At 47.7% G+C, this 14,227-nt stretch overlaps 1 protein-coding gene across 3 annotated transcripts in view; it reads left to right on the forward strand.

The window, feature by feature from the left end:
* Positions 1–657: 657 nt before the first annotated feature.
* The window catches only part of LOC132589989 (guanine nucleotide exchange factor for Rab-3A-like), a 31,494-nt gene continuing 17,924 nt past the window's right edge, over positions 658–14,227 (forward strand). For all 3 annotated transcript variants that reach the window (XM_060262802.1, XM_060262804.1, XM_060262803.1), the window contains exons 1-3: positions 658–967; positions 2,761–2,856; positions 13,667–13,744. In XM_060262802.1, the coding sequence (XP_060118785.1) occupies positions 674–967; positions 2,761–2,856; positions 13,667–13,744 (468 nt within the window). In that variant the 5' untranslated portion in view covers positions 658–673. The remainder of the gene's footprint in view (positions 968–2,760; positions 2,857–13,666; positions 13,745–14,227) is intronic.

Consider the following 14,227-nt stretch of genomic DNA (forward strand, 5'->3'; position numbering starts at 1 on the left):
GTGTTTTGTTTTTTAAGGGGCTCTCTTGTTAAAGCATCTCATGTATAACAACAGGGAAGTTTAAAATTTGTTTAATCTGTATAACTCCTTTGCACTGCTTCTTTCTTTGAGGAAATATGCGTCAAACTTCAGGGATCAGTTTGAAAAACACACACAGGTGGAGAGCTAAGAAACTAGGGTTGCCAATTTCCAGGTGGGGCCTGGAGATCTCCCATAATTACAACTGATCTCCAGAATACAGAGATCCCTACAGACTCATCTTGGAAAATTCAGAGTTCTTCTGGGGGAAAATGGCTGCTTTGGACTCTATGGTGGACTCTATGTCCTTACACACAGCTGATGCCCCTCCCCTTCCCAAACCCCAGGCTGCACCTCTAAATCTCCTGGAATTTTGCAGTCTGAAATTGGCAGCCTTATCAGAAGCCCATTGTTGCGGTTCATTGAGTGAAGGAGCTTCTTTGACCTGCACAATTTTCTGTTTCTAATCTGCCTCCCTTCCCTGTTGTGTACAGTGTACACATTTGCAGTGTGTCTCATTTCTGTCCTTGGCCGTCTCTGAACTCATTTTGGAAAATTGGGTAATTAAAGTTGCTGTGAGATGAAATCACACTAATACAGAGGTCTGTGACAGTAGAACACAGCACAGAGTGGGGAAAGTGGGAACACATTTTCTATGTCCTCTTTATCAATCCAGATCCAATGGGTCTTCTCCTACAGCCATGCCCAGTTTGAAGAAACCCGGCATCAGGTCCACAAGCAGCCACTAGTGGGACAATGGAAGCCATTTGCCACAGCCACTAGAGAACAGGAGCTGCAGCACTCGGAGCCTCCTGGCAAGGACTGTGACAGTGGGGATGAGAACCAGTCGATGGCTCAGCTCAATGTCTCCCGCTTGCGCAGTTCCTCTGTGGAGATCCGTGAGAAGGGGTCAGAGTTCCTGAAAGAGGAGCTCCGCAGAGCTCTGAAGGTAAGTTTTTGCAAAGAAATGAGGACAACAAAGTTGGGAGCAATATCATGTGCTCACAAACCTAAGTCTATGTGAATCTTTTGAATTGCTCATCAGTAAATGTTTCGAGCATTCCTTAAGAAACGGCTTTGTGGGACCAGTGATGTTTTTGTTTTACTTGAATTAGGCCATTACTAAGTGCAGAAGAAACTAGAAACCCACTGGAGAAAAAAGGCCACACAAACAATCTTTTAGTATTTGGTATATTTAAGCTTCCTTTGTTGAACATGTTATTGTACAACATTTTAGGAGTTTATACACATTATGTGAACTGTTTTTTTCTTTCTTTCTACAAGTGTGTTTTACACCTCAGATCATTGGTGGTCTTGTGTTTTTATACCTATGACAAATGTGTTATGCTAATCTTTTAACCTGAACTTTCCTTTAATTATCTTATTGTTTCTTATTTTAAAAGTGTGGTTTTATACCACAGGACCCATTGTTATGTGTTTGATGCTTAATAAAGGATTAGAAGAAGATTTTGGATTTATATCCTGCCCTGTACTCTGAATCTCAGAGTGGTCACAATCTCCTCTACCTTCCCCCCGCCCCCACAACAGACACCCTGTGAGGTAGGTGGGACTGAGAGTGCTTTTACAGCAGCTGCCCTTTCAAGGATATTTTCTATGAAAGCTATGGCTGACTCAAGGCCATCTCAGCAAGTGCAAGTGGAGGAGTGGGGAATCAAAGCCGGTTCTCCCAGATAAGAGTCAGCGCACTTAACCACTACACCAAACTGGCTCTAATAAAGGATTAGATAAGTTTATGTTCCCTCTGTGCCTAGTAGTTATTTTAAAACTGAAATTTCTATATTCAGAGGCAGAATAGTTCTGACTTCCAGATGCTTGGAATATGTGCATGTTGGTTTCTGGACAAAATTTAAAGTGCTAGGTTTTATGCTGAAAGTTCTAAATTACTTGGCTTTGGGGTATCAAAGCTGCAAGGAGAACTTGGAGGGAATTTCCATTAAGGTCTCTGTGCCCAGATAGATAGGGCCCAGGGACCTTGATGGAAGATTCATTCCATGTTTTCCTTGCAGCTTTGTCCATGCTGCAATGTGTTTCCAGTTCCTATATAGACAGCTGAAGCTCAGGCATCCTGGAGTTGTGTCCTTGCAAATAAAGAGTTGATGCTTTGAGCCAGCTTTTCTCTACTCAATGGACCTGACCTAGTGAGTACTCTAACCTGGGAACCTACAGCCAAAGGGGGGGGGGGGATGTTATACTGGAGAGCCATTGTCAATCTGAGTAGACCCTTGGATTGGGTGGGGAGAAGCTTGCAATGCTGTTTCCCAGGCTTAGAGCATTTTGTATTTTCAGTTTCTGCTGTGATCCCTCTGCTTTTTCTTGATGTTTTATTGTTAAAATTGCATTGTCAAATCTCACTATTCCTCCACCTTTCCATTTGAAACAAAATATTACAAGAGTTTTAAGCATGTTTGTATTTTAAGTTAAAAAAATAATACCTTTAATTGTGTTGTCTGTATCCTTTATAACGTTTATATCTCCACTACCTCACATGACATCTTATGATACACATGGCCTGGCCCCAAAATATCTCATTTCTATCAGATCTGGCCTTCCTAACAAATGAGTTCAACACCCTTGGTTTAGATAGTGCTGGCTTAGTTGGGCAACTAAGGCAAGTCACCTCCTTACAAAGTGTCTGTAGGGGGAGTCCTATGAACTTATGTTGGGGGGGAGTCCTTGCCTCATACCTGCAATTTTGGTTTCTTATGTGTTCTTCTTCTGCAGGAGCTGAAGTTAAAAGATGAAGAATGTGAAAAGCTTTCCAAAGTGAGAGAACAGCTGGAGCAGGAACTGGAAGAGTTAACAGCAAGCTTGTTTGAGGTATTGCCCCTGAGATTAGTGCCTGGACCCCAAGGGAATGTTCCCACTCTTCTGGATCCAAATTCAAGCATTACATGTGGAGTTCATGACTGTATGCACACACATGCATACACACCATTACAGTTAAATTCTCATGCTCCTTCTGTCCTAGTACTGACTGTAGAGAGCCAAATTTATACAAATAGCCAAATTGCTTGTGCAAGTAATGCTTCAGACTGTAGGTGAGAGAGCTACATGTCTGAGTACTTAGAGAATAAATTCCCTGCAGGGAGAAAACCAGTTTGTTAGGGAGAAAAGTTCTGGCTTAGCCCCTTTGGTGTAAAATAGTTTTCTGTGGTCAGGCAGTTGTTATATTAGGGAGCCCCAAAATGAGCAATTAACTCCATCTGAAAGAGAGCAAAGGGCCATAAGACCAGTAATTCTTCTGATTTACACAGCTTAGTGCTGACTGTATATCTACAGAAGGCCCATCTTCCACAAATGTGATTGTGCCTACTGCCTACCTTAGGGACCGCCTCTCTCCACATGTTCCCCAGAGAGCACTAAGATCTAGCTCCCAAAGTCTTTTAAGGATCCCTGGACCAAAGGAGGCCAACCTGAAAGCAACGAGGGAGCAGGCCTTCTCTATAATGGCCCCCCACTGGTGGAATCAACTACCGGAGGAAGTGCGAGCCCTGCGGGACTTTAATCAGTTCCGCAGGGCTTGCAAAACCACCCTCTTTCTGCAAGCTTATAAGGAACCCTGAAAGCGACACCTAGCCATCGGAATATACTTATTGAATGTAGCACCTTAACTTATTGTAGTTTTAAATGTTATGTAACTGTTTTTTAAATGTATTAACTGTATTTTACAATTGTTTTATACAATAATCATGGTATATACCATGTCCTGTTAGCCGCCCTGAGCCTGCTTCGGCGGGGAGGGTGGGATATAAATAAAATTTATTATTATTATTATTCCCTTAAATGTATAGGGCTCTGTTCATTACTTGGTGACTCCCAGTCTTTATAAGAGCCTTTTCCAGGTGGTGATATTACTTGGAGGGATTTGGTGCCAGCATCCAAGATCTGGAGCCTAAGAGTGACATTGGATGCCACCTTATCTATGGAGGCCCAAGTCATAACAGCAGCTAAATCTGCCTTTTTCCATTGTCAGTAGGCCTGGCAGCTGGCTCCCTACCTCTCTTCCTGTGACTTGGCCACAGTGATCCACAGAATGGTCACTTCCAGAATAGACTATTGTAATTCACTCTACACAGGCCTACCCTTGCGCCTGACTCAGAAGTTACAGCTAGTGCAGAACACAGCAGAACGCCTGCTGGTGATGGTGCCTTTATGGGTTCATATCCAGCTGGTTCTCTGAGGCTTGCATTGGCTGCTAGTGGAGTTCTGAGTCAGGGTCAAGGTCTTGGTTTTGACCTTTAAAGCCCTGAACAGTCAGGGACCAATTTACCTGCAGGACTGCCTCTCCCATACGTCCCTCAGAGGGTCTTAAGATCAGCTGATCAATGTCAGCTGGTAGTCTCCAGTCCAAAAGATATCTGTCTAGCTTTTTTTTCTTTTTTTAAAAAAAATCAAACAGAACTTTTATTAAATATTTCTCAGCTTACAAAACTGCATACTTAAAAATATATCTTATAAAGCCATATACAGTATGTCACAGCAGTGAGTACGCCTCCTCACATTTTGTAAATATTTAAGTGTATCTTTTCATGTGACAACACTGAAGAAATGACACTTGGCTACAATGTAAAGTAGTGAGTCTACAGCTTGTATAACCGTGTAAATGTGCTATCCCCTCAGAATTACGCAACACACAGCCATTAATGTCTAAACTGCTGGCAACAAAAGTGAGTACACCCCTAACTGATAATGTCCAAATGGGGCCCAAAGTGTTAATATTTTGTGTGGCCACCATTATTTTCTAACACTGCCTTAACCCTCTTGGGCATAGAGTTCACCAGAGCTTCACAGGTTGCCACTGGGGTCCTCTTCCACTCCCCCATGACGACGTCACGTAGCTGGTGGATGTTAGAGACCTTGTGCACCTCCACCTTCCGTTTCAGGATGCCCCACAGATGCTCAATAGGGTTTAGGTCTGGAGACATGCTTGGTCAGTCCATCACCTTTACCCTCAGCTTCTTTAGCAAGGCAGTGGTCATTTTGGAGATGTGTTTGGGATCGTTTTCATGTTGGAATACTACCCTGCAGCCCAGTCTCCAAAGGGAGAAGATCATTCCCTGCTTCAGTATGTCGCAGTACATGTTGGCATTCATGGATCTTCTTCGTGGTCTCTGTGCATTCACACATATGGGTAATCCGCAGGATTGGCCCCGACCTCGGAGAGTTCAAAGCAATCTTGATCGTAGATCTGGCGCGCCTCCCACTTGTCCTGGGAGGAGACAGCTACTGCGCATGCCTGGACAAGGGGGAGGTGCTTAGCCACTCAGTTTCTTCCTTACCGCCGACCGGATCGCACCTTCCTCGTTGATCTCCAACTTCTTCATTGCAATCTCCAACAACTACCTTCTCTTCGCTTCAATTCTTCATCTTCTACTTCTCCTGGTATCGTATAAAAAAAAAAAAAAAAAAAAAAAAAGCCTCCTCTTACTATCTTTCTGGACTTTCCCCCTCCCTCCCCCCCCCCCTCCCGGGCGGATGGAAGGAAGGGACAAGATAATCTTTAAACGCTGTACCAGCTGCTCATCCAAAATCCCCTCGTCCGACGGCCACTCTCTTTGCCTGTTCTGCCTTGGAGAGGCACACCGTCCAGACTCCTGCGTGCACTGCAGCCAATTTGGTAAACAGGCCCGCAAGAACCGCGCCGCGAGACTCAAGAGCCACCTCATGGAAACCTCACTCCGACCGGCCATGCCGCGTGGCGGACAACAACAACCCGCGCCATCTTCCCCACACCTCGTGGGAGAGGCGCAGTCGGCAGCTTCCGTGGCACAGACTCCCTGTAAGCCTAAGACCGGCAAGCACTCTAAGAAGTCGGACGACCCCAAAAAGCGCCGCCGCTCCGATTCCGCCCACTCGGACCCGACGGGTAGCACTAGCTCAAAAAAGCATAAGACCCGCCCTCTCGACTCGGCCTCGAACCCGACCACCAAACCGAAGGCCCCGAACCCGACCGCCACTGCCTCCGGATCGATGCCGAAGACTCCGACGTCGAAGTCGACGGCAACACCGTCAATCACTCCGTTGGAAATCATCCGCATCTCATCAAAGTCGCCGTCCATTCCGAATTCCCCACCAGACCAGCTGCTGGATACGCACTCTACCGCATCCGTTAGGACCCACACTCTCGACCCCACTAAATTCATAGATCTCTCACAGCCGATAGACGCCCACGCGCTCACCAGAGAACCCTCGACCCCGAGAGATCCCCTGACTAGACCTCGATCTCACAGTCGCAGACGCACCAGGTCCCGCAGTCGCCGACACACCAGGTCCCGCAGTCGCCGCCGTACCAGGTCCCGCAGTCGCCGCCGCACCAGGTCCCGCAGTCGCCGCCGCACCAGGTCCCGCAGCCGCCGACGCTCTCGCAGCCACCGCAGGGGGAGACACTACTATTACTCTCCATCGAGATCTAGGTCTCCATCCCCACGGCACCGAAGACGGCACCGACGATCACCATCCCACGATCGCCATTACCACAGCTACCAAGAGTCTCCGCGCTACCGAGATCGCACACACAGACTCCAAACTGCATCGATCGAATCGCTTCACCACCATGACGACCCTACGGACCTCGGCGCCGAACCGAAGCTCCCGTCACCACTAGAATCCCTACACACGGCTCCCAAGACAACACCTCAGCCCGACCTACCTCAAGGAACCGACGACGGATCCGAGGAGGAACTCTCCGACTCCGACCACTCTTCGGGTTCGGACCTACAATCCCCAGACTCCGACATAGCCAAGCCAGCAGACTTATCACCATCTGAAGGCCCAAGATCCTACCTCGACCTTGTAGCAAACATGGCAAGCTCGCTAAATCTAAAGCTCAATACAGACGCTCCCAGAGTCTCGGACGTCGTTTTTGATCTAGTCCACGCGGATCTTCCATCCAGCTCTTCTCTCCCAATGCTCCCCGTTCTACTAGAAACACTCAAAGAAGCATGGGACAAACCGGCATCGGTACCGCCAACATCCAAGAGGGTTGAAGCGCTGTACAAGATACACGCACCTGATTCCAAGTTCCTGTTCACCCACCCGGCTCCGAACTCGATCATTGTACATTCGTCCTCGAAGTCGAAGCAGACTAGACACCCGGTACCACCAGAACGGGAGGGCAAAAAACTCGACACGATCGGAAGAAAGATTTACGCCCTCACTACAGCCACAACCAAAATCCTCAACTACATGGCATGCTTCTCCGCATACACCCACAACCTGACCACCTCCCTCGCCGCATTGGTACCATCCCTGCCCGAGGCATCCCAAAAGTCAGCCACCACCACCCTGCAGGAGATGGCCAGAGTAACCAAACAGCAAATCAACACTGCCCGTCACGCTGCACAATGTTCCTCCAGAACCTTGGCCTCAGCCATAGCACTCCGCAGACACGCGTGGCTCAGGTCCTCCTCCCTCCAACCAGACATCAAATACAAAGTTGAAGATTTGCCCTTTGATGGCCTTGGCCTGTTTAGCTCCTCTACAGATGACATCCTCACATCTGTAGACGATGGCAGGAAGAGGGCAAGACGACTGGGAGTCTCCCAACCTCTGACCCAAACCAATCGACAAAGGAACTGGAGGTCCAACCAATACAAAGGGAACAGATCCCCACGGCAACAGGAACCATGGAAGCGCAAACCACCGCAGTCCAAACCTTCCTTTCAACACAGACGCCAAACAACCAAGAAACCTTCAACCACACCCAAACCGTCTCTCTGACCTCCCTGCCCCGAGCCGTCCAGTCTCCCTCCATCAGCCAAACCCATCAACACGACTACAACCATTCTACACTGCCTGGAGGACCATAACATCGGACGCCTGGGTCCTCGCCATCATTCAAAGAGGCTACCTAATAGAGTTTACGTCCACTCCAAAGCACCACCGGTTCCTCACCACACCCCCGTCCGCACCCCTGCAGACGGAAATCGCGTCTCTGCTGGACAAAGGCGCGATAGAACCAGTCCCACCCCAATACCATCGCACCGGCTTCTACTCCCGGTACTTCCTGGTGCCAAAAAAGGACGGAGGACTCCGACCCATTCTCGACCTCCGCAAACTCAACCTACACATAACCTACAAGAAATTCCGTATGGTCACGCTTCAGGCAATCCTCCCGCTCATCCCAGAACGAGCATGGATGGCGTCCATAGACCTCCAGGACGCCTACTTCCACATTACAATCAACCATCATCACAGAAGATTCCTCAGGTTCGCCATAGGGAAGCAGCACTTCCAGTTCTGCTCCCTTCCCTTCGGTCTCTCCACAGCACCAAGGGTCTTCACCAAGTGCATGGCAGTAGTAGCAGCCACATTACGCCAGCAGCAGATATCAATCTTCCCGTACATAGACGACTGGCTGATCGTCGCCCATTCCAGGGAGCAACTACAACTGGACGTCTCGACCACCCTCTCCACCCTGGCCACCTTAGGCCTCCTAGTCAACCTCTCAAAATCCAAACTAGTCCCTACCCAGAGGATCCAATTCATAGGAGCAGACATCTCCACGCTCTCGCAAACGGCTTTCCTACCTCAGGACAGGGCACTCGCCATAATGTCACTGGCCAACACTATCATCGCCCAGCGCTCCCAAACAGCGCTCACCTTCCAGAGAATGCTAGGCCTCATGGCAGCAACCACAGCAGTTCTGCGGTTTGCGAAGCTGCACATGCGTCCCCTCCAAATGTGGTTCGTAAGAACTTTCCGCCCTCACACACAACATCAATCCACACTGCTCACCCTTCCACTACACATTGTACCATCCCTCAAATGGTGGACCAAGGAACGTCACCTCTACAAGGGCATGCCATTCAAGCAGACACCGCCCTCGGTGATTGTAACCACAGATGCCTCCAACTGGGGATGGGGAGCCCACTTGGAAGACCTCACGGTGCAGGGCCAGTGGACAGACTACGAACGCTCTCTCCACATAAACTGCCTGGAGCTCATCGCAGTGCACAAGGCTTTGCGGTCCTTCCTCCCATCGCTAAGGAACCAGCACGTCCAGATCACCTCCGACAACATCGCCACAGTCTTTTACATCAACAGGCAGGGCGGCACCGCCTCCGTCAGACTCTGCAAGAGAGCCCTAGCCCTGTGGCATTGGAGCATAAGCCAGGGCATCTTCCTCACGGCCGTACACCTACCAGGGGCCGAGAACACCCAGGCAGACGCCCTGAGCCGCCACTCCACCAACAACCACGAGTGGTCTATCAACAGCCGATACATCAGACAGATATTCAGCATCTTCGGACAACCGAAGATAGATGTATTTGCTTCACCGTCAAATGCCCAATGCACCCGCTTCTACATGAGAGGTCCTCCATCCCACCTCTCCAGGGGGGATGCCTTCATACAAACTTGGAAAGGAACACTCCACTACCTCTTTCCGCCCATTCCACTTATCACCAGAGTTCTACAGAAGATTCAGGTAGACCACACAAACTGCATCCTCATAACTCCATGGTGGCCGCGCCAACCCTGGTTTACGACCTTGCTGCTCCTGTCCAACAATACCTTCATCCAGCTCCCTCAAACACGGGATCTCCTCTCTCAACAGGGCGGCAGGGTCCTTCACCACAACCCGGCATCGCTCAAATTAACAGCCTGGAGAATCAGTTTCTAGACTTCCCTCCGGAGGTCCGTCAGGTCCTAGTGAACTCCAGAAAACCATCTACTAGGAAATCCTATCTATTTAAGTGGAAACGCTTCTCACACTATGCCTCACAGCACAACTTCGACCCCAACCTCGCCACTATACCTCAGGTACTAACTTACACCCTAACGCTCTCCAGAGCGGGTCTGTCGTATTCTTCCCTGAAGGTACACCTGGCAGCCATCTCTGCCTTCCACCCCCGCATCGATGGCACAACGGTATTCTCTCACCACGCGACCAGAGCTTTCCTCAAGGGCATCATTCGCCTACACCCACCAATCAAACAAGTTCTACCCACCTGGAGCCTGTCCCTAGTCCTGAGCCAACTCATGAAACCACCCTTCGAGCCCATGGCCTCCATCCCACTACACCTGCTGTCATGGAAGACGGCACTACTTACGGCCCTCACCACAGGCAAGAGGGCCAGTGACATCTGCGCATTCAGAGCAGACCCACCGTATACGATATTTCATAACAGTACGGTGGTCCTCCGACCTGACCCGACCTTCCTACCCAAGGTCGTCTCTACCTTTCACCTAGGAAGACAGTCCACTATACCAGCCTTCTTCCAGCACCCCGCGGACGCGGGACAAAGGGCACTCCACAACCTGGATGCACGGAGAGCCCTAGCCTTCTACATAGACAGAACCCGCCAAATCCGTAAAGACCCTAGACTCTTTGTCACCTACGCTACCCATAATAAGGGCAGCAGAATATCTACTCAGAGACTCTCCAAATGGATTGTTGCTGCCATCGAACTCTGTTACCAGCTGGCAAAACAACCAATCCCTCAACATATACGAGCCCACTCAACCAGAGCCGTGGCTACCTCGTCTGCCTTCATGAAAGGCATCCCTATAGAGGACATATGCGCTGCAGCCGTCTGGTCCTCCACATCTACCTTCGCCTCGCACTACGCTCTCGACGTCCGTGCCCGGCGAGATGCCTCCTTCGGACAAGCAGTGCTACGATCGATCTTCGACTAACCACTGTGAGTACCACTATCATTACGTTACGCTCTAACCCTTCATGTTCTTACAGGTCCAGCACCCACCTCCGAAGAAATGGCTCGCTAATCACCCATATGTGTGAATGCACAGAGACCACGAAGAAGATGGACAGGTTTCTTACCTGTAACTGGTGATCTTCGAGTGGTCATCTGTGCAATCACACAGACCCACCCAGCCTTCCCCGCTGCTGGAAGCTAGTAAGCACAGTTATTTCCACCTATCCGGCGGCGGGAAGAAACTGAGTGGCTAAGCACCTCCCCCTTGTCCAGGCATGCGCAGTAGCTGTCTCCTCCCAGGACAAGTGGGAGGCGCGCCAGATCTACGATCAAGATTGCTTTGAACTCTCCGAGGTCGGGGCCAATCCTGCGGATTACCCATATGTGTGATTGCACAGATGACCACTCGAAGATCACCAGTTACAGGTAAGAAACCTGTCCTTCCCTCAATAAACTGTAGCTCCCCAGTGCTGGCAGTACTCATGCAGCCCCAGATCATGACATTCCCACCACCATGCTTGACTGTAGGCAAGACACACTTTTGTAGTCCTCACCTGGTTGCCGCCACACTTGCTTGACACCATCTGAACCAAATTGGTCAGCAGGGCTGTTGTCCCAGAAGGAAGCCTCTGCTAAAGATGATGCACAAGAAAGCCTGCAAACGATTTGCTGAAGATTAAGGACATGGATTTCTGGAACCATGTCCTGTGGTCTGATGAGGCCAAGATAAATTTATTTGGTTCAGATGGTGTCAAGCATGTTTGGCGGCAACCAGGTGAGGAGTACAAAGACAAGTGTGTCTTGAAACGGAAGGTGGAGGTGCGCAAGGTCTCTAACATCCACCAGCTATGTGACGTCGTCATGGGGGAGTGGAAGAGGACTCCAGTGGCAACCTGTGAAGCTGTGGTGAACTCTATGCCCAAGAGGGTTAAGGCAGTGCTGGAAAATAATGGTGGCCGCACAGAATATTGACACTTTGGGCCCCATTTGGATATTATCACTTAGGGGTGTAGTCACTTTTGTTGCCAGCAGTTTAGATATTAATGGCTGTGTGTTGCGTAATTCTGAGGGGACAGCACATTTACACTGTTATACAAGCTGTAGACTCACTACTTTACATTGTAGCCAAGTGTCATTTCTTCAGTGTTGTCACATGAAAAGATACACTTAAATATTTACAAAATGTGAGGGGGTATACTCACTTCTGTGACATACTGTACATCATATCAAGGTGGAATACAATCACTTAAACAATAAAACAATAATAGTAACACAAAACTTTAACAATACCATATCTTGCAAAAAAACCAAATTGCATGGATTAACTTCTCCAGCCTAAAAAAAATATCATTTGTCTATACAGAGGATTTATTGGATTTATAGCTCTCTCTGTTGTGTAAGTTAAAAAGGGAAATCATACAGCCATGAATTTGGATTCATAAAGCTCTGGATCATTCTCTTTTATAGTATATGTTATTTTATTTAGGCTAAATTGGTCCCAAATGCAGTTAAACCATTGGGATGTAGTAGGTGAGTGTTTTTCTGTCCACTTCTGTGATAGAGCTTGAATTTTGTTAAGAAGTAGAATGATGGGTGACAGTGGAATATCAACATTTGTGATAAATTTATTGGGCTGAATCACCAAAATTTTTGAAGTCCACCAACCGTGGAAATAATCTGCTATTTCACTACAGGTTTTCTTTTCTGCAGGAGACCTCAATGCCTTTATTAAATCTGTGGAGCATTAAAGGCGGAAGATACCAAGTCCGTCTAGCTTCTACTAGGGCCAGGGCCTTTTCGGTTCTGGCACCTACGAGGTAAAATGAGCTCCCTATGGAAATCAGGGCCTGAATACTGCAGTTCTGCAGGGCCTGTAAGATGGAGCTCTTCCACCAGGCTTTTAGGAGAGATCTGGACATCTGGCTCAACCTGTGGGGAGGGACGGTGGCTCAGTGGTAGAGCATCTGCTTGGGAAGCAGAAGGTCTCAGGTTCAATCCCCGGCATCTCCAAAAAAGGGTCCAGGCAAATAGGTGTGGAAAACCTCAGCTTGAGACCCTGGAGAGCCGCTGCCAGTCTGAGAAGACAATACTGTCTTTGATGGACCTAGGGTCTGATTCAGTATAAGGCAGCTTCATATGTTCATAATCTGCCCCCCTGCTGTATATTGACCTGACCTGCCTTTCCTGCTTATTGTCCGGAATGTCTGTGCTATTAGCTACTATCAGCAGTTTTGTGCAGAGTTATGGAATATGGCCACCTGTGTTGACTAATATTGTTAAATTACTTATTTTTTTGTTTGTTTTAGAACTTTAAATGAACTAATGTATAGGTTTTTATGTTGTTATCTACCCTGAGCCTGCCTTGGCGGGATGGGCAGGATATAAATCCAATAAATAAATAAAATTCCATAGTTCCTTAAACTTGGAAAACCTTGATAGCAGAAGTGTTCTACATTCTGCAGAACAGTCTATCTGAAAATACATGATACTTTCACCAGCTGCCACCTGATGTGTAGTAAAATTCTCCTCACCCCTCAGAAGGATGATATCCTGTGATAAGCATGGTCATAGTTGACAGGATGCTGTCTGGATAGTTTGACTATAACTTCCTGACTATTGAATATTCAGTAAAAGTTGCTTGGCCTTTTGGGTTCCTAGTTTGTTCTCCCATCCACACCTACATCAAACAATCTCAGTGAGAAGGCTGGCATAAAAGGAAGTGCTGAACCTGGGGGAAAAGTTCTATAGCTGAGATGCTGCAACATCCACCCCACCCCCCCTCGTTCTGCATTAGTGAAAACGATAAGACTGCCTTACACTTTTATCAGACATGTTATTTTTAAAAAATGGTTGTGTATATAACTTTTTGTAGTATGACTCAAGCACTCAGAGCAGTGCATTGTATTTTGTTGAATATCTGAGTTATTTGCTGGTATAACTCTTCATATTTCCTGCGTTCTTTGTTACAGGAGGCACATAAGATGGTTCGGGAAGCAAACACCAAACAGGCAGCATCAGAAAAACAGCTGAGGGAAGCACGAGGGAAGGTGAGTCCTGTCAATCTGCCATTATACATGAGGCTTAAATTAGCTACACAAGGAGTCTCTTTTTAAAGTTTATAAATATATTATTCAGTATGAAACTGGAGCAAGAAGAGATCTGAACTTGGATCTCCCAGATCCTAGTCCTCACTGTAACCACTGCACCACATTCACTCTCTAACAGATTCATATCATGAAAATAGAATGATCTCAGCTTTTGTTTAGCCTGTCAAAATATTCTAACTTGGTTTTCTCTAGATTGGCTCATGCTTTGATGGCCTTTTTTAGTCTGGATACAAGATGTGATCTTGTCCATTAAAGCTAGGTCCCAGATTTTAACATCTCATCCATAAAGCCTGGGGATATCTGAGAGCTTCTGATAGTTAGAATGAATTGATCAGTTTCTTTGTTGTAGATTAACAAACAGATTAGGATGACAATGTGTATGTTTGGTTTTAAAATAGAGCTAATAGTTTGCATGGTCTGAAT

The sequence above is a fragment of the Heteronotia binoei genome, chromosome 21, assembly GCF_032191835.1.
Source record: "Heteronotia binoei isolate CCM8104 ecotype False Entrance Well chromosome 21, APGP_CSIRO_Hbin_v1, whole genome shotgun sequence".
Taxonomy (NCBI): Eukaryota; Metazoa; Chordata; class Lepidosauria; order Squamata; family Gekkonidae; genus Heteronotia; species Heteronotia binoei.